The 27737-nt window shown below is 47.9% G+C and overlaps 1 protein-coding gene and 1 non-coding gene across 2 annotated transcripts in view; both read left to right on the top strand.

Moving 5' to 3' along the window:
• The first annotated feature begins 12197 nt into the window (after nucleotides 1-12197).
• The window catches only part of TJP3 (tight junction protein 3), a 46367-nt gene continuing 30827 nt past the window's right edge, over nucleotides 12198-27737 (top strand). Inside the window, exons 1-2 of the mRNA XM_038770892.1 lie at nucleotides 12198-12277; nucleotides 26528-26584. Of these exons, the coding sequence (XP_038626820.1) occupies nucleotides 26537-26584 (48 nt within the window). The 5' untranslated portion in view covers nucleotides 12198-12277; nucleotides 26528-26536. The remainder of the gene's footprint in view (nucleotides 12278-26527; nucleotides 26585-27737) is intronic.
• Nucleotides 25198-25335, top strand: LOC119949735. The gene has a single exon (XR_005457275.1). It is a non-coding gene; the product is annotated as a small nucleolar RNA SNORA7 (small nucleolar RNA).

The following is a 27737-nucleotide window of genomic DNA, read 5'->3' as shown; positions in this document are numbered from 1 at the left end:
TTCTGCAAAAAGGCACTGCCCCCCTTCCATTCTGCACAAAGCCATTACATTGCCCATTCAATCCATCAATTATATTTATTGAGTGCTTACTGTGTGCTGAGCACTGTACCAAGTGCTTGGGAGAGTACAATATGACAGTTGATAGATGCATTCCCTGCCCACAACGAGCTTGCAGTCAGTGTAATGTCTCACAACTCTGTTGTGTTGTACTCTACAAGTGCTTAGTACAGCGCTCCGTGCACAGTAAGCACTGAATAATACAACTGACTGATGTAAGGTAGCATTCGGCGGTCCATTCGAACTCGTGAACCTGGCTCCAGAACCATTGTATTTCCCTCCCTGATCCCTGTTTGCATGGGTAGCGTTTCCAATTTAGCACTTATTACAGCACTCTGCACACAGTTAGTGCTCAAATACTGCTGATTTTTTATGGTATTTGTTAAGCGCTTACTATGTGCCAGGCATCGATTTAAGCACTGGGGTAGATAAAAGCTAATCAGGTTGGACACATTCCCTGTCTCACATGGGGTTCACAGTCTTAATCCCCATTTACAGGTGAAATAACTGAGGCACAGAGAAATTAAGTGACTTGCCCAAGGTCACACAGCAGATAAGCAGATAATTCCACCAATTTCTTTTTTTACGGTACTTGTGAAGCACTTACTCTGTGCCAGGCATTATATTAAGTGTTGCGGTAGATACAAGTTAATTAGTTTGGACAGAGTCCATGTCCCACATGGGGTTCATACTCTTAATCTCCATTTACAGATGAGGTAACTGAGGCACAGAGAAGTTGTGACCTTTTCATGGTATTTGTTAAGCACTTACTATGTGCCAGGCACTGTACTAAGCACTGGGGTAGATACAAGTTTGACGGGTTGGACAAAGTCACTGTCTCGTGTGGGGCTCACAGTCTTAATCCCCATTTTATGGATGAGGTAACTGAGGCACAGAGAAGTGAAGTAATTTGCCAAAGGTTACACAGCAGATAAGTACCTAGGTCCTTCTTACTCCAAGACCCATGCTCTATCCACTAGGCCATGCTGCTTCTCTGCTTCCGATTGATTTGTAACAGGTGAATGCTTTCTAGTTTTTACCTACTGCCCCCCCAGTGGTTAAAACACATTCAATCTGTCACCAAATCCTGCCCGTTCTACCTTCACAACATTGCTAAAATCCACCCTTTCCTCTCCATCCAAACCGCTCCCACATTAATCCAAGCACTTATCCTATCCCACCTTGACTGCTGCATCTGCCTCTTTGCTGACCTCCCAGCTTCCTGTCTCTCCCCACTCTAATCCATACTTCACTCTGCTGCATGGGTCTGTATCAACAAAAATGTTCAGTCCATGGCTCCCCACTCCTCAAGAACCTCCAGTGGCTGTCCATCCACCTCCGCATCAAACAGAACCTCCTTACCGTCAGCTTTAAAGCACTCGACCACATTGCCTCCTCCTACCTCACCTCTCTGCTCTCCTACTACAGCCAGCCCACACACTTCGCTCCTCTAGCACCAGCTTAACTCTCTGTGCCCAGATCTCATCGCTCTCTCCACCAACCCCTTTCCCACGTCCTCCCCCTAGCCTGGAAATCCCTCCCCCTCCATATACACCGGACCACCACTCTCTCCATCATCGAAGCACAATTAAAGTCATATCTTCTCCATGAGGCCTTCTTTAAATAGCCCTCTATTCCCTGGCACGCTCTCCTTATGCACTTGTATCTGTAACCTTTGGACATTTGCTATTCATCCCACCCCCAACCCCACAGCACTTCTGTACGTTTCTTTAAATTATTTATTATAAATTACTTATTCATATTAATATCCATCTGCCCCTCTAGACTCTAAGCTCATTATGGGCTGGGAACGTGCTAATTCTGTTGTACTCACTCAAGTACTTAGAACAGTGCTCTGCACATGATAAGTGCTCAAAAAATAGCATTAACTGATTGATTGATTGGTAACTCAGTCACTATTTGAAGCTGGCCCTTCCTTCAGAGCCTTCCTGTCACCTCCAAGGAGGCATTCCCTGATCAATCCCCCCAACCTTTCCAGTCCTGCCAGCCACCTTGGTCATCTCCACACTCATTTCTTGCTTGCTGTTGATGAATTCACTTGGTTTTTTTTATGTAAAAATAACAATTGTGGTGTTTAAACGCTTACTGTGTGCCAAGCACTAAATTAAGCATTGGGATAGATACAAGATAACAAGGTCCTACATGGGGCTCACAGTCTAAGTAGGAGGGAGAATAGGTAATGAATCCCTATTTTGCACATGAGCGAACCGAGGCACAGAGAAGCTAAGTGACTTGCCCAAGATCACAGAGCAGGTGAGTGGCAGAGCTGGGATTGGAACCCAGGTCCTCTGATTTCCAGGCCCGTGTTCTTTCCATGAGGCCACACTGCTTATATCTCCCCTTTCATTCTTAAATAGAGTATATTTGTAAATTGATGTCTACTTTTTTATGGTATTTAAGTGCTTACTACATGCCAGACACTGTACTAAGAGCTGGAGTGGATACAAACTAATCGGGTTGGACAAAGTCAATGTCCCACATAGGGCTCACTATCTTAATCCCCATTTTACAGATGAGGTAACTGAGGCACAGAGAACTGAAGTGACTTGCCCAAGGTCACATAGCAGAAATGTGGCCAAGCCACGAGTAGAACTCAGGTCCTTCTGTCTCCTAGGCCCATGCTCTGTTCATTAGACCATCCTACTTCTCACTAGGCCATTCTGCTGCTCTAATATATGCTGTCTTCACTCATCAGATTTCAAGGTCTTTGAGAGCAGAGATTGCATCTTCTACTTCTTTTGAGGTCTCCTCAAGTGTCTAGTAATTCTGTATTAGGATGGCAAGTCATCCGGATTTATACTTAGATGATCTGATTTTTAGCTGCCCTGTCCCCTGTCCACTACTGATAAAGAACCTGACTCACTTGTCTGTTTTTTGGGGGGGAGTGTATTTTTTTCCATAGTAAGCACATAGTAAGTGCTTAACAATTGCCATCATTATTATTATTTGTTAAGCACTTACTATGTGCCAGGCACTGTATTAAGCACTGGAGTGGATACAAGGAAATCGGGTTGGACACAGTCCTTGTCCCACGTGGGGCTCAGAGTCTCAATCCCCATTTTGCAGATGAGGTAACTCAGGAACCAAGAATAATAATAATTATAATGATGGTATTTGTTAAGCACTTACTGTGTGTCAAGCACTGTTCTAAGCGCTGATGCTGCGTACAATTTTAACCGACCATGTATACAAAAGTGCTGAAACTGCAGGACTATATTGGGCCTTGTAGGGTGATAAATAATAATGATGGTATTCGTTAAGCGCTGGGGTTGTCCCACGTGGGGCTCACAGTCTTAATCCCCATTTTACAGATGAGGTAACTGAGGCACAGAGAACTGAAGTGACTTGCCCAAAGTCACACAGCTGACAAGTGGTGGAGCCAGGATTAGAACCCATGACCTCTGACTCCCAAGCCCATACTCTTTCCACTAAGCCATGCTGCTTCTCATAATCATTCTATATTTATCAAGATAGGTGTTTTTCAGGAAAGGGGTTTTCAGTTGGATCTCGAAAAGAGGGAGGGATGTGATTTCGTTTGGTGTAGAGCAGTGGTTAGTGACTCTGCAGTATTGGATCAAGCTGCAATCAAGGTGCAGGGGCCAGGGGGAGGAAGCTAAGGTGTCTCAGACATTTTCTACCCTGAAGACAGTGGCAGAACCAGCTCCAATCCTCTAGTGGAGATAGTGAAGATAGTTGGATTGTCCACTATGATGGGAAAGGGAGAGGGAGGAGAGGATTTGGGAGAGATGATAAGTTCAGTTCTGGATATGTGGAGCTGGAGGTGGAAGTAGTGGTGAGACATTCAGGTAGGGTGTTCTGGAGGCAGCAGGAAATGGGAGATTGCAGAGGAGCGAGGTGCGGGCTGAAGATAGATTTGTGAGTCATCCAAAAGAGGATGGTAGTTGAAGTGTGGAAACAAATGAGCTCTCTAGGGGAGTGAGTGCACATTAAGAAGAGTAGGGAATCCAAAACAGAGTCTCGAGGGACGCCCCCCACCCCCAGTTAGGGAGTGGAGTCAGAAGAAGAGGTGGGGTAAAGAAACAAAGGAGGAATGGCCAAAGAGGTAAGAGGAGAACCAGGAGAGAGCTGTATCAGAAAAACTAAAGTTGGATAGTGTTTCCAGGAGAAGGGAGTGGTCCACGGTGCCAAAGGCAGCTGAGAAGTCGAGGAGGATTAGGAGGGAGTAAAGTCCATAAGATTTGGCTAGAAAGAGGAAGTCTTTGGTGAAGGAGTAAGGAGTGGTGAAAAAAAGGTTAGTCAATTTCATTTCCTGGTTTTTGGGTGGCCTCGGGCTGCCAAGTACCTGATAACTCCTCAGTAATTTCTTCTTTTTCTTTTTTTGTTAGAGTGCATAAATAGCAAGTACAATTTCTATTGATACTTTTTCTTTTTAACCAGTTAAATTCTACTAACGTAGTTTGTGGTTGGATGCAGTACTCAAACTTCTTTCTGGACCAGATCTGTCTTTCTTGGGGTGGAATTTCAGAATGCCCATCCCTACTTAAACTGGAGACTTCCTCTAGCACTGCAGACTTTAAGAGCCCTCTAGAAAGGCCCATGGCTTAGCCTGTGGGCTCTATAATCACCAAAAGATTATTAGTACTCAAAAAATATTCAATTGTCTCAACATCACTATAAGTCATAGCTTGAATTTCACATGGGATTCATTTTTTCAAGCAATTCTTTCATTATTTCATATTATCCACACAACATCCTTGTGAGCTAGGGAAAGGCAGGTATTTTTTAATCATGTTTTACAGAGATGAGGAAGAGATGGAGAGAACACAGGGATTGGATTCAGGAGACCTGGGTTCTAATTCCAGGTCTGCTACTTGCCTGTCATGTGACCTTGGGCAAGTCACCTAATTTCTCTGCGCCTCAGTTTCCTCACCTGCAAAATGTTTATTCTTCCCTCTGAGTCCCATGTGTGACAGAGACTGTCTGATCTCACCTTATACCTACCACCGTGCTTTGCACATAATCAATCAATGGTATTTATTGAGTACTTACTGTGTGCAGAGCACTGTACTGAGAGCTTGATGTTCTCACTGTGCCTTGATCTCATCTGTCTCGCTGCCCACGTCCTGCCTCTGGCCTGGAATGCCCTCCCTCCTCAAACCTGCCAATTACCCTCTCCCCCTTCAAAACCTTATTGAAGGCACATCTCCTCCGAGAGGCCTTCCCAGACTAAGCCCCGCTTTTTGTCATCTCCCATTCCCTTTTGCTCCCTTTGCCCTCCCCCCAGCCCCACAGCACTTATTCATTCATTCAGTCGTATTTATTGAGCACACACTGTGTGCAGAGCACTGTCCTAAGCACTTGGGAAGTACAATTCAATGTATATATCTGTAATTTTATTTATTGCATCCGTGTCTATCTCCCTCCCTCTAGACTGTGAGCTCGTTGTGGGCAGGGATTGTCACTGTTTATTGTTGTACTTTCCCAAGTGCTTAGTACAGTGCTCTGCACACAGTAAGTGCTTAATAAATACGATTGAATGAATGAATGATTTAGAAAAATGCTTGGCACACAGTAAGCGCTTAACAAATACCATTATTATTATTATTATTATTATTAATAAGGCTTGGAAGATGGCGAGTGGTGGTCTGTTGTATATGAAGGGGAAAGGAGTTCCAGGAAGAGGCTGGTGGCTAGATAGACAAAATCGAGGTACAGTGAATAGTTTGGAGTTAGAGGTGCAAAGTGTGCGGGCTGCGTTGGAGTAGGAAATCAGTGAAGTGATGTAGGAGGGGGTGAGCTGATTGAGGGCTTTAAAACCGATGGTGAGGAGTTTCTGTTTGATGTGGAAGTGGATGGGAAACCACTGGAGGCTCTTGAGTGAGGGGGAGACATGGACTGAACACAGAGTAAGTGCTCAACAAGGCATCATCATTGTTATGAGGAAACTAAGGCTCAGAGTTTGGCGACTTTTAGTGGCCCAGCCGGCCAGTTCCAGTGCTGGGATTGGAGCGTAGGCCCCTTGACTCCCAGATACGTGTTCTTTCCACTAAGTCACGGCGTAGTAGAAAGAACCCGGGCCAAAGGAGTCAGATGGCCTGGGTTCTAATTCCGTTTCTGCCAAATGCTTGCTGTGTGACCTTGGGCAAGTCACTTAACTTCTCTTTGCCTCAATTCTTCCATTCTTTCTCCTACTTAGACTGTGAGCCCTAGGTGGGACAAGGACTGTGTCCAACCTAATTAACTTTTATCTACCCCATTGCTTGACACATCTGCCAAATCCTTGTTGGGTGACCTTGGGCAAGTCACTTAACTTCTCTGTGCCTCAGTTTTCCTGTTCTCCCTCCTACTTAGACTGTGAGCCCTATGTGGGACAGGGACTGTGTCCAACCTAATTAACTTGCATCTACCCCAGTGCTTAGAACAGTGCTTGACACATAGTGAGTGCTTAACAAATACCATTAATGAAACAAAAAACAAAATGCATGCTTCCTCTGATTTGGCTTCTCCCACACCTCCAGCCTTAAACAGCTGTCATCCTGGGGGTAGCCAGCTCAGAAGGCAAGTGGGATCCAGCAGGAGCTATGTTGGTAGCAAGTATCGTAGAGGGGGAGAAGATGCCAGTTTGGTGCCCTTTAATCTGGGCCCACGCATCCCATCTCTCCTTCCCCTGGCTCTGCAAGCCTCCTCTCCCTCTGAATCTGGGTCAACAATCATGGCTGTGCAAGAGCCAGAAAAGAAAAGAGATGACAAGCATAAGAGCAGCACTGGCATTTGAATTCTAACTGCTTTTCCATTGATGACACTGTCCACAGAGGCATGTCCGAATGCATTTTTGAGATCAGAGAAATCCTTGTGGAGACCACCCTTCTGATCGAAGAACCCCAGGGGGGATTTATGACGCCAATGGTGGTAGCCAGGCTGTCTACTCAGTGCCCTTCTGACAGAAGGGAGTGACCCGCTCTGAGACATCAGATAAGCGGGGATCAAGCCGAAAGCTGGCCAAACTGTGGGGGAGAGACAGAGGTGCTGGGTGGGGGGGATGACACCCATTTATCCTCCGTCCGCTTGAGGTGCAGAGCCAGACCTCGCCGCAGCCTGGAGTGGGCAGGGCCATATTTGAAGGGCTGTTTAAATCCATCTCGAGGTGTTAAGCTTCACCGCCGACTCTTTTCCTCCTCGCAGCTTCTGGAGCTACAGGGGTTAAGCCAGCTACTGTGAAGTGAAAGCAGCCACGCGACAGACAGCATCCGCACCACACCACTCCTGGCGGTTCTAGCTGAGGATTGTCTCACTGGGACTTGGAGCCTCCACAGCCGAGAGAGAGCAAGCATCTTTGTACCCCCATGTGAGGCCGGAAGCGAAGCTACATTTCTTCCCCCTACACCCAAACCCAGACAGGTAAGTTCCTTCGCCTTGACCCCCTTACCTTTGCCTGGAGAGATGGGCACAGGGAAAAAGCATCTCATCCCTTCCAGCCACCCAGATTCTGGGAAGCTGTGGAGAAACCACAAGACTTTCCGGCAGCTAGTTCTGCTAGTCGGTCAGTTGGATCCTAGAAGGGTCCCCTGCCGGCTCTCGAAGCTGGCCTCTCTTCCTACCTGGGTTCCAGAGGAGTCACTGGAGAGAGATTCCCGTTGGGAATGACCGGCGAGCCTCGGGTGAGGCTTCAGGGCCAAGAATCTGCACAGAGGAATTGATCCTCGTGCCAGTGAGTCGATCGATCAGTGGTATTTATCGAGGGCTTACTGTGTGCAGAGCACTGTACTAAGCACTTGGGAAAGCCCAATACAGCGAAGTTGGTAGATACGATCCCCGCCCACGAGAAGCTTACACTTGCACTCTCTCGGCCCTGCCGGGTCCCGTTCATGCTGGGGCACAGGATGCCAGGGTCAAGGAGATGGACAAGGCCGCAGCATGTTGCAGGGGGCTTGTGTGGTCTTTGCCCACGATAGCCGGTCACGGGAGGGACAGGGACTAGAATCCAGGTCTCCCGATTCCCAGAGCTCTGTCCTCTGGGCTTAAGGTCACTTAGTCATCACCCCAGAAAGAAATGGACCATTTTCGAAGAAATCAGCTTGCATACCTGAGCTTGGCTCTTGGCCCAGGGGTCAGGATTTACAGGGAGGAGCAAGGAAGAACGTTTTTCCATCACTGACCCTGACTTCTGCAATAGCTGAAGAGAAGGATTGATTTTGGAGCAAACCTTTCTCTGAAGGGGCCTTCATATCAGTGAAGGCCTCTGTGTGTCACCCCCAAAAAAGTATCAGGGGAGATTCTGGGTGGGCTTCCCTCTCCTCTCCTCTTTTCTAGTAAGGATGGAGCAGAGCACTATCCAGTTAGTCAAGAGTATTTATTAAGCACTTGCCAGATGACTTTTGGAGTTGAAAAACTGTTTTTTCTGGGCCATTCCACGCCTAAGACTATCTCCTCCTTCCATTCAACTTTACTGTTTTCCAGATCATGGGTCTGGGCGTCAGAAACCTGGGTTCTAGTTCCTGCTCTACCACCATCCTGCTTTTTGTCCTTGAGCCAGCCTCGCTGGGCCTTAATTTCTTCATCTGTAGAATGGGGACAGTAACATCTGCCTTACCTCACAGGGAATCTGTGAGGGTAAAATGACACGACTGAAGTGAAACTGCTTTAGAAAACATAAAAGCCTTATAGAAATTGAAGGTGGATTAAAGAAAATATTTTGATGATATCACCGCTCCGCACCTCCTCTCTTGGCTTGTCCTCTCTGCACCTCAGGTTTCCCCACTGTAAGCTTAAACAACACCCCTCCATCCTGGCCCCGCAAAACTTGATTGAAACTTGGTTGTGGGCCTCCCATTATTTAGAAAAAGCTAAGAGGTGTCCATATTAAAGCCATTTTCTGGGTTAGTTTCCCTCTATCCTCACCATCTGTCCTGTTGCTTAGTCTCCAAAGAGAATGGCCCCCAAAAAGAGGTCATTTGAAAATCCTTCTCAGGGGAAAGTGAAGCCATAAGCTGGCTTTGTTTGTTCAGGCCTAAACGCAATAGGGGGCAGGCGGGCAGAGCAAAATAGCCTGTGCCAAGTACAGCCTCCAAAGCAAAGATAACTTGTCCTTCAAACTGCAGGCTGCCCATTCCTCCACCGGGCATGGAAGGGAACAAAAACACCCCCCGGGGGGCGGAGACTGGAAGGAAGAGTGGAACCTTGATCCTTAGGGATTCTCTGGCCTGAAGAAAAATGCCTGGAGCAGTCCTTCCCAAAGTAAATGCCTCAGGGGAGTTCCAAGGGGACCTGGAGCCTGATCCCAGGGAAGTAGGGAGGCCTAATAATAATAATGATGGTATTTGTTAAGTGCTTACTATGTGCCAAGCACTGTTCTAAGCACTGGGGTAGGTACCAGGTTATCAGGTTGTCCCACGTGGAGCTCACAGTCTTAATCCCCGTTTTACAGGTGAGGTAACAGGCACAGAGAAGTTAAGTGACTTGCCTAGGGTCACACAGCAAACAAAGTGGCTGAGTCGGGATTAGAACCCACAGCCTCTCACTCCCAAGCCTGTGCTCTTGCCACTAAGCCACGCTGCTTCTCTAATGGAAAGAGCACAGAACTCGGGGCGGGAGATCAAGGTTCTTAGTTCAGTCATTCGTTCAATTAGATTTATTGAGTGCTTACTATGTGCGGAACACTGTACTAAGCACTTGGGAGAGTACTATGCAACAATAAACACACATTCTCTGACCACAATGAGCTTAGAGTCATGCCTTGCCACTTGCCTGCTGAAGGAGACCTTGGGCAAGTCACTTAACTTCTGTCACTTTACTTCCCTGGGCCTCAGTTTCTTCATCTGTAAAATGGGCGTATGATACCTGCTCTTCCTACCTCTTATATTGGAAGCCCTGGGTGGGGCAAGGAGCCGTGTCCGATCTGATTCTCTTGACTGCTCCAGCATGTAGCACAATGTTTGGCACATAGGTAAGGGCTTAATAAATACCTTTATGATTCTAGCAGTCCCTCTAGACTTTAAGCTCGTTGTGAGCAGGGAATGTATCTTTTATATTGTTATAGTGTGCTCTCTCAAGCGCTTAGTACAGTTCTCTGCACACAGTAAGCGCTCAATAAATAGGATTGACTGACTGGCAGTCCACCTCTTACCACCCCCACATCAAGTATTGGAGAGAAGCCCTGGATTAAACCATCACCTTGCTCCCTCCTCTGCATAACACCCTGAACCAGAGGCTGAGGAGCATTCATATACAAGTGTATGGCAAAGGCCCTGCTTGTGAGTTTTTGGTCTAATGAGGGGAGACAATCACACACCTTGAAAAACCCCACAAAATGTATGGGAACTTCCAAATCTCTGTTATATAGTGAGTACATGTGATTGTTGGAGGCTCATGGATTCCCTGCTCCTCCCCTTGGTTCAGTTCTTTCCCTTAGTTTCCCAACAGGGAAAATGAACCACATTTTGAGAACTATAGCAAAAATGAGATCATTGGGTATGAAGCTGTGGGTTAGAGAAGCAGTATGGTCTAATGGATAGAGCACGGGCTTGGTAGTCAGAAGGACCTGGGTTCTAATCCCGTCTAATGTGTGGCCTTAGGCAATCACTTAACTTCTTTGTGCCTAAGCTTCCTCATCTGTAAAATGGGGATTAAGACTGTGAGCCCCATGTGGGATGCGGTCTGAGTCCAACTTGATTAGCTTGTTATCTACCCCAGCACATAGTACGGTGCCTGGCACATAGTAAGCACTTAAGAAATACCATTAAAAAAAGTATCTCTCATAGAGGCAGCAGCAGAGTAGGAAAGTACAATTTGGGAGTCAGGGCCTTGTAGATGCTGCTGAAGGGACTTGTACTGAGAAGCAGCATGGCATAGTGGATAGAATACAGGCCTAGGAGTCAGAAGGTCATGGGCTCTAATCCTGGCTCCGTCACTTGTCTGCTGTGTGACCTTGGGCAAGTCACTTCACTTCTCTGGGCCTCCGTTACCTCATCTGGAAAATGCGGATTGAGACTGTAAGCCCTACGTGGAACAGGGACTGTGTCCAACCTGATTTGCTTGTAGCCAACCCAGTACTTAGTACAGTGCCTGGTACATAGTAAGGGCTTAACAAATACCATTATTATTATTATTATTATTACTGCTGGCTGTCCTGTCTGTTGCCAGCAATTCCCCTGGGAGATTTTCCCCTCCTCCCTGCCATCTCCCACTACAGGTCAGCCACCCCTGGCGTTTTCCTCTCTGGATTGTGCAAGCCCTTGTCAGTCAATGTGATCAGGGCCAGAGGGGAACCTCAAATGCTTTTGGGGAGACAGGCCCCAATTCCAGCAGGAGACCCAGGGAAATTCCATGGTGAAAACTATAGGGATCGGCCTTTGTTTTCTGCCCAAATGCAAACCGGGAGAGAAGAGGGAGCAAGAAAAGGCTGAAACTGCGATTTGGCTGCACTGTCAGTTTGTTTGATTAGGGAGGAGCCAGGCTTTGGAATTAACCAGCTTCAGGATCCCATGCTTTTTGAAGGAGAGGGGTTTGGTGAGTTTTACAGGAGAGATTTTTGCAAAGGCTGGCTTTTATTTTATTTTATTTTGTTAGTATGTTTGGTTTTGTTCTCTGTCTCCCCCTTTTAGACTGTGAGCCCACTGTTGGGTAGGGACTGTCTCTATATGTTGCCAATTTGTACTTCCCAAGCGCTTAGTACAGTGCTCTGCACATAGTAAGCGCTCAATAAATACGACTGGTGATGATGATGATGAAACATGATTTGGATCTGGATGTCTACAAAAGGAAATTCTTGGATCCACGAGGAAGCACGTTTTCCTGGGCTACAACTGAATGTTGAAACATCAGAGCCTTCAGACTGCTGCCCTCAGGCCCCACTAGAGTCGACTTATCTATTCCTGATTGGGGCCACCTTTGGAGCTGGGGTTCAGAGGGCTGAGTGACTCACCCAGAGAGTTAATCAATATAGGCCCAACTTTGGGGCAGGGCTTTCCCACATCTGTGCCTCTTTCCTTCTCCCAGCCCAGGAGACGGCAAAAGTATGAGCCTCCCACTTTCCCAGCCAGGTGACAACCACTGACTGAGCCATCGGGGATGTCTAGGGTGGATTCGAGTTGCTGAGCTACATCTCCGACTTTGGACGCACCTGTCACAAGGCCCGGGCTTTGACAGTGAAAGTAAAGAGCAGGCCAGAGTTCTCGGCTCTCCGGGGCCGGAACGCATCTCTGGAGAGGAGACCGAGCAGCACCCTCTTCTCTTGAGCCAGGTAATAATGACATCCCTCGGATTCTTCCTCGTTTTGTTCTGTCTGCCACCAGGACAGGGATCCAGGGGATCAGAGCCTCTATTTAATTCCCCTTCTTCTGGGTTGGGTGAGGTGCTGATGGCTGTCTTCCACCAGACACGTGGCTGACTTTTTTTTAAGTCTGTCGAGGAGTTTAGGCTACTTCTTGACAAAGGGAGTTCTGGAGTTGTCTGGGTTTTTTTCCTCTGCATTCCTAAGCAGCATAGTGGATAAAGCACAGGCCTGGGAGTCGGAAGGTCATGGGTTCTAATCCCGGCTGCGCCACATGTCTGCTGTGTGACCTTGGGCAAGTCACTTCACTTCTCTGTGCCTCCGTTACCTCATCTATAAAATGGGGACCGAGACTGTGAGCCCCACGTGGGACAAGGGACTGTGTCCAACCCTATTTGCTTGTATCCACCCCAGCACTTAGTACAGTGCCTGGCATATAGTAAGCGCTTAACAAATACCATAATTATTATTGTTATTATTTTCAGGCAGTTGCAGACAGGTTTGGCTGGGATCTGGGGAGGGGCCAGTTTAGGAGCCCACAAACCCAGAGCCAGTGAACCCAAAGCACTGACGATCTGGCTCACCCTGTGCCTCTCAAACCTCCCCGTTTGCCAGCTACCTACAGTTGACTGCCCTCTGCACACAGACTAGCAGGACCTGTTCTTCCAGGGCTTGTGCATGTCTGCGTTTTCCTAGCTAAAGAATCTCATCTTCAGTGACTTTCATTGTGTGTCCCTGAATGCAAGGTACAGCAGAAGCCAGGTACACAATCTCTGCCCTCCAGGATCTTACAGTCCAATGGGATGGACAAGCAGTTAAAAATAATGTACAGGTAGAGGGAACAGGAGAAAAAACAAGGGAACAAATGAAAATAGCTGAATAAATCATTGAATATACAAATAAGGATAGGGTAGGATAGGATTGAAATATGTAAGGACTAGGGGTGCGACTGGGTTGACTGGAGGTGGTGTGGATTAATCAGGGAGGGCTTCCCGGAGGAGGTGGCATTTATGTAGTTTTTGGACGGGCTTTAAAGATGGGGGCCTATAGTCATCTGGTGGGGTTGGGAGTCCCAAGCTTGAGCAAGTGGTCAGACATGGGAGAGTTCAGCAGGAGGTACAGTTAGAAGGTTAGCGTGGGAGGAGCAAAGAGATATAGCCACCTAGGACTGGTCTGTGCTCAGTCAATGGAAGCACCATGGCCTAGTGGTAGGACTCCGGGCCAGGGAGTTGAAGGACCTGGGTTCTAATCCTAGCTCTGCCACTTGTCTGCTGTGGGACCCTGGGCTATTCACTTCCCTGTGCCTCAGTTTCCTCATCTGTAAAATGGGATTAAATCCTACTCGCTTCCCTAAGCCCTCCTTTCCTCTTCTCCCTCTCCCTTCTGTGTCACCCTGACTTGCTCCCTTCATTCAACCCCCCCTTCCAGCCCCACAGCACTTATGTACATATCTGTAATTTATTTATTTATATTAATGTCTGTCACCCCCCTCTTGTCTTATGCTGTCGAGTCGTCTCCGACCCATAGTGACACCACGGACACATCTCTCCCAGAATGCCCCGCTCTCCATCTGCAATCATTCTGGTAGTGTATCCATAGAGTTTTCTTGGTAAAAATACAGAAGTGGTTTACCAATGCCTCCTTCCGCGCAGTAAACATGAGTCTCTGCCTTCGACTCTCTCCCATGCCGCTGCTGTCCAGCATGAGTGAGTTTTGACTTGTAGCAGATTGCCTTCCACTCGCTAACCACTGGCCAAACTAAGAATGGAATGGGTATGCCGCTGATTGACTCTTCCTCCCGTAGCCAAGACTGGTAGAGTACTGGAAACTCTCCAGGTGCGACCTTGAAAGGGGCTCTCCCCTTCTAATAATAATTACAGTAATAATTATGGTATTTGTTAAGCACTTACTATGTGCCAGGTACTGTACTAAGCTCTGAGATGGAAGCAGCATGGCCTAGTGGCAAGAGCAGAAGCTTGGGAGTCAGAGGTCATGGGTTCTAATCCTGGCTCCGTCACTTGTCTGTTGTGTGACCTTGGGCAAGTCGCTTTACTTCTCTGTGCCTCAGTTACTTCATCTGTAAAATAGGAATTGAGACTGTGAGCCCCATGTGGGACAGGGACTGTGTCCAATCTGATTACCTTGTATCTACCCCAGTGCTTAGAACAGTGTTTGGCACATAGTAAGTGCTTAAATACCATTATTATTATTATTATTATTAGGTACAGAAGTGAAGTGACTTGCCCAAGGTCACATAGCAGACAAGTGGCAGAGCCAGGATTAGAACCCATGACCTTCTGATTCTAGACTGTAAACTCGTTGTGGGCAGGGAATGTGTTTGTTTATTGCACACAGTAAGCGCTCAATAAATATGATTGAATGAACTGAATGAGTGAATACTCCCTGTGAGCCCCATGTGGGATAGGGACAGTGTTCAACCTCCACCTCCTCCCCCTTTCCAGCCCCCCAGCCTTTCCCTTCCCCACAGCACCTGTATATATATGTTTGTACGTATTTATTACTCTATTTATTTATTTTACCTGTACATATCTATTCTATTTATTTTATTTTGTTAATATGTTTTGTTTTATTCTCTGTCTCCCCCTTCTAGACTGTGAGCCCACTGTTGGGTAGGGACCGTCTCTATATGTTGCCAACTTGTACTTCCCAAGCGCTTAGTACAGTGCTCTGCACACAGTAAGCGCTCAATAAATACAATTGATTGATTGATTCAACCTGACTATCTTGTTTCTGCCCCAGTGCTTAGTACAGTACTTGGCACATAGTAAATGCTTAACAAATGCCATAATAAATAACTAATGTTCCGCTGGGCTCTTGAAGCCCCTGGTTTGGTCTCCTTGTCTATCCAGCTAAAGTGAGTTATTAGCAAGTGTGAGATAATGCCCAGATAACACCATCCAGCTGGGTTAAATGCATCTGAATTATTGGTGGGTTTTAACTTCCTTCTGAGAAACTTCCTGGTCTAGACCTTACCTGGGGAACTTTAGAATCTGTAACCTGGCCTGGCCCAGGAGATTAGGATTCCTGGGTTCTAGTAAAACTCGTTTGTTTTATAGAACAACAGCTGATCCCTCCTGGCAGGGTAGTTTCAGCCAGATTGCCTTGGGTTGGGTCCTGTTTTCCCTTCATGCTGAGTCCTGTCACAGGCCTGAAATGACTAACCAACCCTTCTTCTACCCCCTTCTAACTCCACTCTTCTCCCCTTTGGTCTTCCTGTTTGTTGGGGCAATCAGGGTAGATTCTAGACATCGAACGGTGCAGCTTTAATGATGCCTCTCCACTTCCTAGTGACAAGTAGGCAGTTCTGTATTGTCATTCCCTACTCTATCAGGACTGGAGTAGGCATTGCTCCTTTTGTGTAATGGTGGTCAGACCAGATCCAGGAGCATCGACAAATGTTTCTTGGTATATGCCCATGTATGCAGCCTTGAGAAGCAGCAAGGCCTAGTGGAAAGAGCAGAGGCCTGGGAAGTCAGAGGACCTGAGTTCTAATCCCTACTCCACTACTTATCTATTATGTGACCTTGGACAAGCCACTTAACTTCTCTGGGCCTCAGTTCCCTCATCTGCAAAATGGGGATTTAATTCCTGTGCTCCCTCCTACTTAACCTGGGAGCCCCATTTGAATCGGATTATCTTGTATCTCCCTCATTGCTTAGTACAGTGCGTGGCACATAGTAAGCACTTAACAAATACCACAGTTTTATTATTATTGAGAAGAAAAGTCAAACCACGTAGGCCAGGTGACACTGGAGGCTGTTTCTCTTTGAGGACAGGGATTCAATAAATACTATTGACTGATTGGTAGGAAGGGCTATAAACCTCTTCCTATTACCCCAGCTCCCTAGAATTGAAACAATTTCCCCTCTGCCCCTTGCACACCAGTTTTTTATGGCATTTATTAAGCACTTACTATGTGCAAAGCACTGCTCTAAGCACTGAGGAGGATACAAGGTGATCAGGTTGTACCATGTGGGGCTCAATAAAAAAGCCCTTAATCCCCACTTTACAGATGAGGGAACTGAGGCACAGAGAAATTAAGTGACTTGCCCGAGGTCACACAGCTGACAATTGGTGGAGCAGGGATTTGAACCCATGACCTCTGACTCCCAAGCCCGGGCTCTTTCCATTGAACCATGCTGCTTTGAGTAGACTCTGCTGTGGACTGGAACTCTGAGGCTGCTGTTGGCACTGCCAGCCTGCAGGAAACTCTGGGGATCACCACAGTAAGATAAAATGGGCAAGATATTTAAAAGATATAATGGGCAAGTCTGTTTCCCCCCTGGCAACTGAGCGGGTGCAAGTATGTGTGAACATGTGACATTATACATCATTCTTGGGTTTCAGCAAGCTGTATCACCCTCTGAAGCATCAAGCAGCTTATATAATAATAATAATAATAATGATGGCATTTATTAAGTGTTTACTATGTGCAAAGCACTGTTCTAAGCACTGGGGAGGTTACAAGGTGATCAGGTTGTCCTACGGGGGGCTCACAGTCTTAATCCCCATTTTACAGATGAAGTAACTGAGGCACAGAGAAGTTAAGTGACTTGCCGGTCATATCTGAATCAAATGGCCATAATTGTTGCTACTGAGCCCCCACCAACACACACACACATGCACACACATTCTCTCCCTCCCTTTCCCCCTTCTCCCCCTCCCCCCTTTCCATCTGAGGGAGAGTTTTGGATACTGTAACCAGGATGATTGTGTGTGAGAGAGAGAGAGAGAGCACACACAGGCCGTGTGTGCATGCACAGGCCGAGCTAGAGGATACCAAAGGCCTACCTGTCTTCAGGGAAGCTAAGAAAGGAGTACAGTGCCCTGCAAACAGTAAGTGCTCAATAAGTATGATTTAAGTGACTTAAAATATGAGTTGGAATTAGTGGGGGGGACTTTGCAAAGAGTTCATGGCTATCCATGCTGTCTCTCACAATGCATCTCTTCCCCAAGTCAGAGCTATTTTTTATGGTATTCAATCAATGTAATATGTGTCAAGCACTGTACTAAGCACTGGGGTAGATATAAGCTAATTGGGTTGGACATAGTCCATGTCCCACATGGGGCTCACAGTCTTAATCCCCATTTTACAAATGAGGTAACAGGCACAGAGAAGTGAAGAGACTTTCCCAAGGTCACACAGCAGACAAGTGGCAGAACTGGAATCAGAACCCAGGTCCTTCTGACTCCCAAGTCTGGGCTCTTGCCACTAGGCCACACTGAGAAGAAGCGTGCCCTAGTGCTATTCTTTAATGAAATCCCCAAGGATCGGAATAAACCAATTCCTAATCCTTATCCTCCTCCTCCTCAATCACTCCCCAGAAACCTGAGTTGATCTAACCCGATTAGAGGAACTGCTCAAACATTTTTACTTTTGCCAAGAAAATGCAATAGCTGAATAAATTATACAGCTTAATAAACAATGGTATTTACTGCACCTAGTTTTGCTGCTTCCATTAACTGTGACCGCAGCCGCAACTGGACTGTGAACTCCCCAGAGCCGAAACTCTGTTCCTCTAACAGCAATGTCGTATATACCATACGTTGTATATATCATTGTCCTTATCTTTTTATATGTTTATGTCTTTATTGTTTCATTATTCCTTATGTGCCTGTTATTCATCGCCTCTCCCCTGTTCTTAGACTGTGAGCCCTTGAGGGCCTGGAGCTGTGTCTAATTTTCACCTGTGTATTTTTTCCCCAGTGTCTAGTACAATCCCCTACACAAAGCACTTAATACCATTAGTACTACTACTACTACTATTGTGTGCAGAGCGCTGCACTAAGCACTTGGGAGAGCACAGTAGAGTTAGGAGATCTGATCTCAGCCCTCCAGGAGCTTGTGATCCATATAAAATCACTTGTAAATTATTCTAGCAGGGTACTGGCCTGACCTGAGTATTTGCAGTCATCTTGATTGCAGGAAAGCTATTAGTCGCTTGGTTGGAAGAGAACCTCACTGACCTCAGCATGCGACTGTTTCTTAGGAAAGCCAACAAATGCAGAAACCACAGTTTACAAGGGAGCTGTTATTAGGAAATGGTTGTGTGACAGGGAGTTAGAAGTAGCTAGTCCAACACTGCTGGCTTGTTTGACTCCCTTCTTTCAGTCAATCAATAGTGTTTGAGTGCTTACTGTGTGCAAAGCACTGTACCAAGCACTTGAGAAATCACAGTATAACAGTTGGTAGACAGGTTCCCTGCCCACTAGGCGCTTACACTCTAGACATTGAAATAAATTATGGCTATGTACATGCGTGCTGTGGGGCTGAGGGTGGGGTGAATGAAGGGTACAAATCCAAGCGGGAACGTAACTCCGAAGGGAGAGGGAGTAGGGGAAATAAGAGCTTACTCTGGGAGGGCCTCTTGGAGGAGATGTCTTGCTCTCCTAGGTCCTTTAGGTTTGGGATGGATCGGGTTTGGGGTTTTCCTTGTTGGGGTCATACCTGCTTGATGGCCTAATCCTGGGTCATCTCTGGCCTTGGGGGAAAACTGGTTCATTTCCATACCTTCCTAGAAGTTTGGAGTCCTGTCTTATGAGAAGGGTCCCACTCTTTGCAACTCCTCTTTACACCCCCTCCAAGGAGATCCGGCTGGGATGGGATTGGCCTTCCAACTCCATGAAGTCAAACAGGGAGATCCAGTGGTCATTCCGGTCCTTGCATCTGTGGGAATGGGGAAGCCTGTGCCCCCTGGACCAGCTCTGCCCCGCATCTTGCTTGGATAACCCCGGGGAGGGTAAAGGGGCCCTGGGAGGAGGTCACAGGCAAAACCCATCTAGCAGAGGAGGGAGAAGTCCTTTGCAGGGCAGGCTAAAGAGCCCATTGGCAGATCCTATCGTACTTTCCCCGATGTGACCTGTATCTGATCCTTACTAGCCCCCTCCAAATAGTTCCTTGGCCTGGTCGCAGGAAAAGCCCGGCCTGGACTTTGGCTTCCCACCCAGGGGGGTGGTGCACGGAATTTGGATTCTCCTTACGGGCTGGCCGGCTACACCAGGTGTGTCCTTCGGCTCCCTGTGCCAGGAGTAGGTGGGGCCAGGAAACATAATAACAGCCGGAGGTGGAGCAGCAGGTGTAAGTCCACCTCCTGCCGAGAAAGACACTTATTCAAATCGCTATCCGCCCCATAGCCTTTCCTCCACCCCTTCCCTCTAAGACCTTTTCCGGGGGAGGGGCCGAGGGCCAGATCTGGAGTTTTTTCCTTCTTCCCAAGATGCAAGGGAACTGATCTCCAAGCTCTACACCTTTGTGGAATATGGCTGTGAGGTTTCAGGCAAGTAGCAAAGCCAGAAGATTGGGGGTAGGGTGGGGAGAGGTGGGAGGGGGGTAGAGAAGTGGGTGGGGAGAGGGGATAGAGGAGCCCTGGGACTGGGGTGTGGGGGGGGTGGGGGAGATGGGAGATAGAAACTCTAAGACGCCCTGGGCCTTTTGGGGTTTTTTTTCCCCTTTGAAAGAGAAGTAAGATCCAAATAAGTAAAACCGTCTGATGGGAACTAATAAGACTGGGAAGAAAGGAGGTCTCCAGAAAGAAATGTCCCATGAAGATTTCCCGTTTCTTGTCAGGAATTCCCTGCAACTCAGCCCTTGCTGTAAACGGCCTATCCGGGAGCAAATCTGCAGCCTGTCAGTGTCCGGACCTGATCCTTGTCACCCCTTTTCCTAGAAAGATTATTGTCCCTCACCCCTCTGCCCCCGACCCCACTCTCTCCTCCCCAGTGGGTCATTTAGAAATCTAGAATTTGATTTGGTTCCGGGATAGCTCCAAAGACTCCACCTTGGGCAGCCCAACCCAAGGAGGTTGGAGCTGGGTCAGCTGAGTTTCTTAGCAATATCGTTCCAGATGTTTGGCCATGAGACCTGGAGTTAACATCTCCTTTATTAGCAGGTAGGGACTTTGTTTTCTTTCCTTTTCCACGTCACAGTCCAAAAGGTTCAAATGCTGTAATCTGCTCAGATTTCACAGTAGCTTCCCCAGTGGAGGTTTCTGAAATATAATTCTCCTGAAACCTGGGCATGCCAGAAATTACCTTGTAGAAAAGGGAGCCCAGGGTTTCGTGAGGAAACCTACCTGTAGTTGGTCTGCTGGTTTCTGCTGTGTGCTGGGTGTTTATCTTGGAGCAGGTGAGCGCCTCGGCAAGTGGGGAAATGTGAAAAATCACATGGCCTAGAGGAAAAAGAGGATTTTGGGATGTCTGGGGATGACTAATGAGTATGAAGCAGGATCAAGCAGCGTGGCTCAGAGGAAAGCACGGGCTTGGGAGTCAGAGGTCATGGGTTCTAATCCCAGCTCCGCCACTTGTCTGCCTTGTGACTTTGGACAAGTCACTTAACTTCTCTGTGCCTCAGTTCCCTGATCTGGAAAATGGGGATTGACTGTGAGCCCCATGTGGGACAACCTGATTACCTTGTATCCCCCCAGCGCTTAGAACAGTGCTTGGCACATAGTAAGCACTTAACAAATGCCATGATTATTATTATTATTCAGCGAGCACCAGTTTAAGGAACTTTGAGTCTGTCCTGTTGTGATAGTTTCTGCTCAGAATGACCAGTGAGCCTCCTCTGACTTTGGGACCAAGGACTGGGACCAAGGACTCCCGCCAAGGAATTGATTATCGTGTCATTGTTTTGCACAGTGCTGCTCACCCACTTCCATCTCTCCCGATCATGTTACTGCTGGGGCAGTGGATGCAACAAGTGGGTAGATGGGCAGGGGCGCAGCCCATAGGGAAGTGCACACACAAACTGTGTGCAGTGGTGGCTTTGGCTGTGAATGGATGGGTTTAGGCCTTCTGGGTATCCCCTTGCACTTTGTAACTCTCCCCCTGGCTCCGTGGTAGTGATTTACCTACGAGTTCTTCATCGAGATTGACTTGTTCCAGGACCAGAAGTGTAACTGAGTCAGGCGTCGGGGGTGGTGAAGGGAAAGGAAGACAGTCGGTCAGGATAGCGTAGAGAAAAGGGTACGTGCAGGAACCCCTTCCTCACGGTGTCATGGAAGTGGACAAGGGGATGGCTGGGGGCACGTTTTGTAGGGTGAGTCTTGGCACTGGCAGCTTGGAGAACCCCGGACCACTGCCAACTTCCCCACCCCACAGTGAGTACACGCCCTTCACACACATACTTTTAGGGCCTCCGTACCAACCTGGAAGTGGGTGGAGAGAAGGGCCTTTTTCAGCGATCCCCCACAACCTTCTCTGGGAAGGCCTGTCCCATGCCTGGTGTGTGGAAGGGGCACAGAGGCACTGCCCCTTACCCGGATGCAACTTGGCCTGTACCAGCCCCAAACTCTCTTGCCTCAAGGCTAGCCCAGTTCCACAGCCCTGGGGCAAGAGAGGAGGAAGGGTGGAGGGAGGGTGAATTCCAGCCCACACAATGGGCCTTGTGTGGCTGACAACACCAAGATTCACACACCAAGTTGGGGGGCACAGCAGCAAAGACCCAGCGACTATAACAGAGTTATTCTGGCATCGCTCTGTGTGGGATCCAGCCTTCATATACAGGCCTGTTCTGCGCCCTCTCCAAACAGCTGGTGGTGGCGGGCACGTTTCTCTCCCATGCCCATCTGTCTTGCTCTGCGGCCTCCAAGGGATCCCAGCTGTCCCAGCCCTGAGCTCCCTGTTTTCTCTCTCCCTCCCCCACCCCAGATGAGGAATTTCTCCCGGAGAAATCAATGCCCTCCCCCCCATCTGCCCCCAGCAACCCGCCCCTCGCAGAAGGTCTGGGCCACTCTGCCTGCATAACAAACTCTATTTAGCGGCTAACACAATACAAACTAGCCTGTCTCCAGGGGGACCGGCCAGATCCCCAGGGAACAAAGGGCAGGTCCAGGCGTGTTTCCAGTGGTAATTCCTCGCTTTCGCCCTTTTATTAGTTAGGCGATTGAATACTCTAGTAGATTGAGTGTACAGTAGATTTCAGACTGGGACCCTGGTGACAGGGCCTGGTATTAACTTAATTTTTCAGTGGCTTCTTTGACCTGTCTTCCTGGCACATCTCTATCATTGCTTGAATTGAAAATAAGGCAGGATCCCGAGGAGATTGCTACTTCACTGACTCCCTCTTTCAGCCCCCCAATATCAGTGGTATTTATGGAGCAGTTACTATGTGCAGAGGACTGTACTAAGCACTTCCGAACTTACAATACAATAGAGTCAGTTGCCAAGAATGCAATTGTCATGATAGGTAATTCATGCATTCAGTCTTATTTATTGAGTGCTAACTGTGTGCAGAGCCCTTGCCATTGGGAAAGTACAACAATAAATACAACAGTAAACAATTACATTCCCTGCTCACAGTCTACAGTGGGGGAGACAGACATCAATACAAATAAATAAAATTACAGATATCTAAGATGTGAACATAAGCACTTCGGGGCTGGGAGGGGAGACAGCAAAACGACGACCAAGTCAGGGTGACGCAAAAGGGAGTGGGAGATGAGGAAAAGTGGGACATGGTCTGGAAGGCCTCTTGGAGAAGGTGTGCTTTCAGTAAGGCTTTGAAGTGGGGGAGAATGGTTATCTATCAGAGGAGGGAGGGTGTTCCAGTCTAGGGGCAGGATGTGGGCTAGGGGTCCTTGGTGAGACAAGTAAGATGGAGGCACAATGAGGTTAGCACTAGAGGAGCAAGGTGTAGGGGCTGGGTATTTGAAGAAGAGAAGCGAGGTGAGGTAGGTGGGGGCAAGGTGATGGAGTGCTTTAAAGCCAAGGTCAGGAGCCAAGTAAGGAAAATCAGAGCCAGGATTCTGCCAAAAATTCCCCAGTTTGTGAAGCTACTGTTCCCTAACTAGATTCACCAGAACTCTGCAGACTCCTTGGAAACGGGAACAGAGAGCAGTATGGGGAACTGAAACCCCAGGCAATCCAATGCTTTTATTTTAACCAGTCATTCGACCTTCTCTTTCACCAAACTGGGCTGATTTTTCTTTTTTTAAGGGTATTTGTTAAGCACTTACTATGTGCCAGGCACTGTACTAAGCACTGGGGTAGGTATACGCTAATCTGATTGGACACAGTCCCTGTCCCACATGGGGCTCACAGCCCTAATCCCCATTTTACAGATGAGGTAATTGAGGCACAGAGAAGATAAGTGACTTGCCCAAGGTCACACAGCAGACAAGTGGCAGAGCCAGGATTAGAGCGTAGGTCCTTCTGACTGCCAGGGCCATGCTTTAACCGTTAAGACATACTGCTTCTCTGAGCACAGGTAGGCTGATTGGAATTTTCCTTCTTTCCCTACACCTTCTCCACCTTCTGCTGAACTTGCCAATACAGTGAAGTATCCATAATGTGAACTTCCAGAGAGAGAGGAGAATGAGGAACAGCAAGTTCCTTCATTCATTCATCCAGTCGTATTTATTGAGCACTTACTGTGTTGAGAGCACTTTACTAAGCACTTGGAAAGTACAGTTCTGTAACAAGAGACAATCCCTACCCAACAACGGGCTCACAGTCTAAATGGGGGGAGACAGACAACAAAACAAGTAGGCAGGCATCAATATAAACAAATAGAATTATAGGTATCTACACATCATTAATAAAATAAATAGAATAATAAATATTTACGTATATACACAAGTGCTGTGGGGTGGGGAGGGGGGTGATGGGGAGAGGAGGAGGAGCAGAGGAAAAGGGGGACTCAGTCTGGGAAGGCCTCCTGGAGGAGGTGAGCTTTCAGTAGGGCTTTGAAGTGGGGGAAGTGTGCTATTTTGGCAGATGTGAGGAGGGAGGGCATTCCAGGCCAGAGGTAGGATGTGGGCCAGGGGTCGACGGCGGGACAGCCAAGAACGAGGCACAGTGAGAAGGTTAGCGGCAGAGTAGTGGAGTGTGTGGGCTGGGCTGTAGAAGGAGAGAAGGAAGGTGAGGTAAGAGGGGGCAAGGTGATGGAGAGCTTTGAAGCCAATAGTGAGGAGTTTTTGCTTGATACGAAGGTTGATAGGCAACTACTGGAGACTTTTGAGGAAGGAGGTGACATGCCCAGAGCATTTTTATAGAAACAAGTGATCTGGGTTCTAACCCTGGCTCTGCTCCATGCCTACTGTGTATCCTTGGGTAAGTCATTTAACTTCTCTACCTCAGTTTTCTTCATCTGTAAAATGGGGAATAAATACCTGTTCTCCCTGCCCCTTAGACTGTCAGCTCCATGTGGGACAGGGACTATGTTCAGGTCGACAGATACCTTGTATCTACTTCAGCGCTCAGTACAGTGCTTGGCACCTAGTAAGCATTTAACAAATATTATTGTTATTATTATTAGGAGAGTACAAGGATCTTGCAATCTAATATGGGAGACAGACATTTATGGAAGAAGTGCTTAAATAGATTATGTACAAAAGTAAAATGGAAGATGGTAATATAAAAGTTCTAATGTATTTAAAAGCTTACTATGTTCTAAGCACTGTACTGAACACTGGGGTAGAAGCAAGATAAGCAAATTGGACACAGTTTCTGTCTCTGAGGATGGGAGAGCAGATATTTAATCTCTGTTTTACAGATGAGGAAACAGAGGCATAAAGATGTTGAGTGGAGAAGCAGCATGGCCTAGAGGAAAGAGCACAGAACTGGAGTCAGGGGGCTGCCTGACTCTTAGTTCTGCCACTTGTCTGCTGTGTGAGACTCTGGGCAAGTTAACTTCTCTGAACCTCAGTTTTCCCATATGTAAAATGGGAATTAAATCGATCAGTGGTATTTATTGAGCATTTACTGTATGCAGAGCACTGTACTCAACAGCTCGAGAGATGACAGTGAAATAGAGTTGGTAGACATGATCCCTACCCTCAAGGGATTTACAGTCTAGTGGGGGAGACTGACAAAAAAAGTAAATTACAGAGAGGACAAAAGACAGAATATAAGGATATGTACATACGTGCTCCCTCTCGGGTTCGCACCTGGAGAGTTTCCAGTCCTCTACCAGTCTCAACTATGGGAGGGAGAGTCAAGCAGAGGCCTACCCATTCCATTCCTAGCTTGGCCAGTGGCTAGTGAGTGGAAGGCAATCTGCTACAAAGTCAAAACTCCACTGTGCTGGGCAGCAGTGGCATGGGAGAGAGTCGAGGGCAGACACTCGTTTACTGCGCGGAAAGAGGCAATGGTAGCCCACTTCCATATTTTTACCAAGAAAACTCTATGGATACACTACCAGAACGATTGCAGATGGAAGTGGGGCATTCTGGGAGAGATGTGTCTATGGCGCCGCTATCATCATCATCATCATCAATTGTATTTATTGAGCGCTTACTGTGTGCAGAGCACTGTACTAAGCACTTGGAAAGTACAAATTTGCAACATATAGAGACAGTCCCTACCCAACAGTGGGCTCACAGTCTAAAAGGGGGAATAGTGTCCACTATGGGTCGGACAGGACAGCATAAGACAACAACAAACTTGCCCGAGGTTACATGGTGCTGGGATTAGAATCCAGGTCTCCTGACTCCCGTGTGTGTGTGTGTGTGTGTGTGTGTGTGTGTGTGTGTGTGTGTGTGTGTGTGCATTTGTTCCATGCACTGTTCTGAGCCTGGGGTAGATACATGGTAATCAGGTTGGAAACAGTGCATGTCCCACATGGGGCTCACAGTCTCAATCCCCATTTTACAGATAGGGCAACTGAGACCCAGTGAAGTGAAGGGTCACACAGCAGACAAGTGGCGGAGCCAGGATTAGAACCCAGGTCCTTCTGACTCCCAGGCTTGCGCTCCATCCATTAGGCCAAACTGCTTCCCCATTCCCTTTTTTAGGAGGATGTAACCTGGGGAAAAGCAAAATGAATATGGGGGGAACCTTTGAAGGTGGGAATTTTTTTAAAAGGGGAGGGAGTTCCAGGGATTACATTTTAGAGTTGAAGAAACTGAAGCCAAGAGATGCTTAAGTAACTTGCCAGGGTCACTCAGCAGCTCAGTGGTAGAATCAGAACAAAGATCCTGGCTTTTCCTTCTAGGCTGTGCTGGCATTTTAGAGATAGTATCTAATCGTGGATTTTCAAGCGCATGCACTAAGTTCTCCCCCCTCTCCCCCCCTGAAGCCTCATGGCCAGTGCTGTAATTGTACTTTTTTGTCATTCCTTTTCCAACTCCGATCTGTGTGGGATTCGCTACTGAGCTCTGGGATGGAAGGAAATCCCTCCCCTGCTGCTAAAAGGGAACGGAACTATCCTTGAGCCACATCGAAAGTCCAAGCAATTATTTCCTTCATCTTTTCCTGCAGGTGGCAGACATGGAGGAGCTAATGATCTGGGAGCAGTACACTGTAACTCTCAGTAAGGTAAGTCTTTGCACTCTGGATACAATACCCCAGCTACTGTCTGCCCATCCCAGTCCTCTTCTCCCACCTCACCCCCCTGCCCCCTCCACCACTCTACTCCTCCCCTCCCTTCCCCTTGCGCCACCCCCACCCATCCTCCCCACTCCATCCCTGTAATCTCTGTGTCCCAGAGCCACCCCCACAACCCTTTGTCCCCCTCCCCCTACGCAGGCCCCCATCAACTCGCTCCCATCCAACCCCTCCCTGTCCCATCCCTGTCCTCCTGTCCCACTGCCACTTCTTGTCCCTCTTCCCCCATGCCAGGCCCCATCAACTCACTCCCATCCAAACCCTCTCCACCGCTCACACTGTCCCCTCCCCGACTACCCCCTCCACAGCTGCTGCCAAGTACGGCCTGTGGAACCCCACTCCATCATGGGGAAGCTCCCCTTCATCCTTGACCTGTTCCTGTCTCGGTCACCCCTCCTCCTCGCCATCACTGAAACCTGGCTCTCTCCAGATGACACGGTCTCCCATGCTGCTGTTTCCAAAGGGGCCCGATCTTCTCCCACTTTTCCAGACTCACTGGTAAAGGAGGAGGCGCTGGCTTCCTTCTTGCACCCCAATGTCACTTTCGCACCATTCCACCTCCCCCATCCCTTTCTTTCCCTTCCCCTGAAACCCATATCATCCGCCTCTACCACCCACTCCAGATTCTAGTAGCTGTCATCTACCACCCCCCAGGTCCCACCTCCAACTTCTTTAACCATTTTGATTCCCATTTTCACACTCTTTCTCTCTTTCTCTGTGCCCACTTTGATTCTTGAGGTCTTCAATATCCACATAGATGTTCCTGATCTGATGACCCTTCTGCTGCCTTCCTTCTATCACTCCTCAACTCTGCTGACCTCCTGCTCTACCCCATCTGACCCACTCACCAACTTGGACACACATTCGATCTCATCATCTCTAACCGCTGCACATTCTCTACCCTCACCAACGCTGAAATCCCTCTTGCTTCCTCTCACTTGCCTCCTCTCCCACACACCTCCTCCCCATAAATCTGTACTATTCTCCCACAGAGATCCCCGATCCCTGGACCCCATCCATTTTCTCAACTCATCATGCCCACTTAGCTTCCAAACCCAAAGTACCCACCCTTGTTGACCAAATA

The sequence above is a fragment of the Tachyglossus aculeatus genome, chromosome X2 (assembly GCF_015852505.1).
Source record: "Tachyglossus aculeatus isolate mTacAcu1 chromosome X2, mTacAcu1.pri, whole genome shotgun sequence".
Taxonomy (NCBI): Eukaryota; Metazoa; Chordata; class Mammalia; order Monotremata; family Tachyglossidae; genus Tachyglossus; species Tachyglossus aculeatus.
The sequence above is the reverse complement of the archived record's forward strand: the minus strand, read 5'-3'. Positions and strand labels throughout refer to the sequence as shown.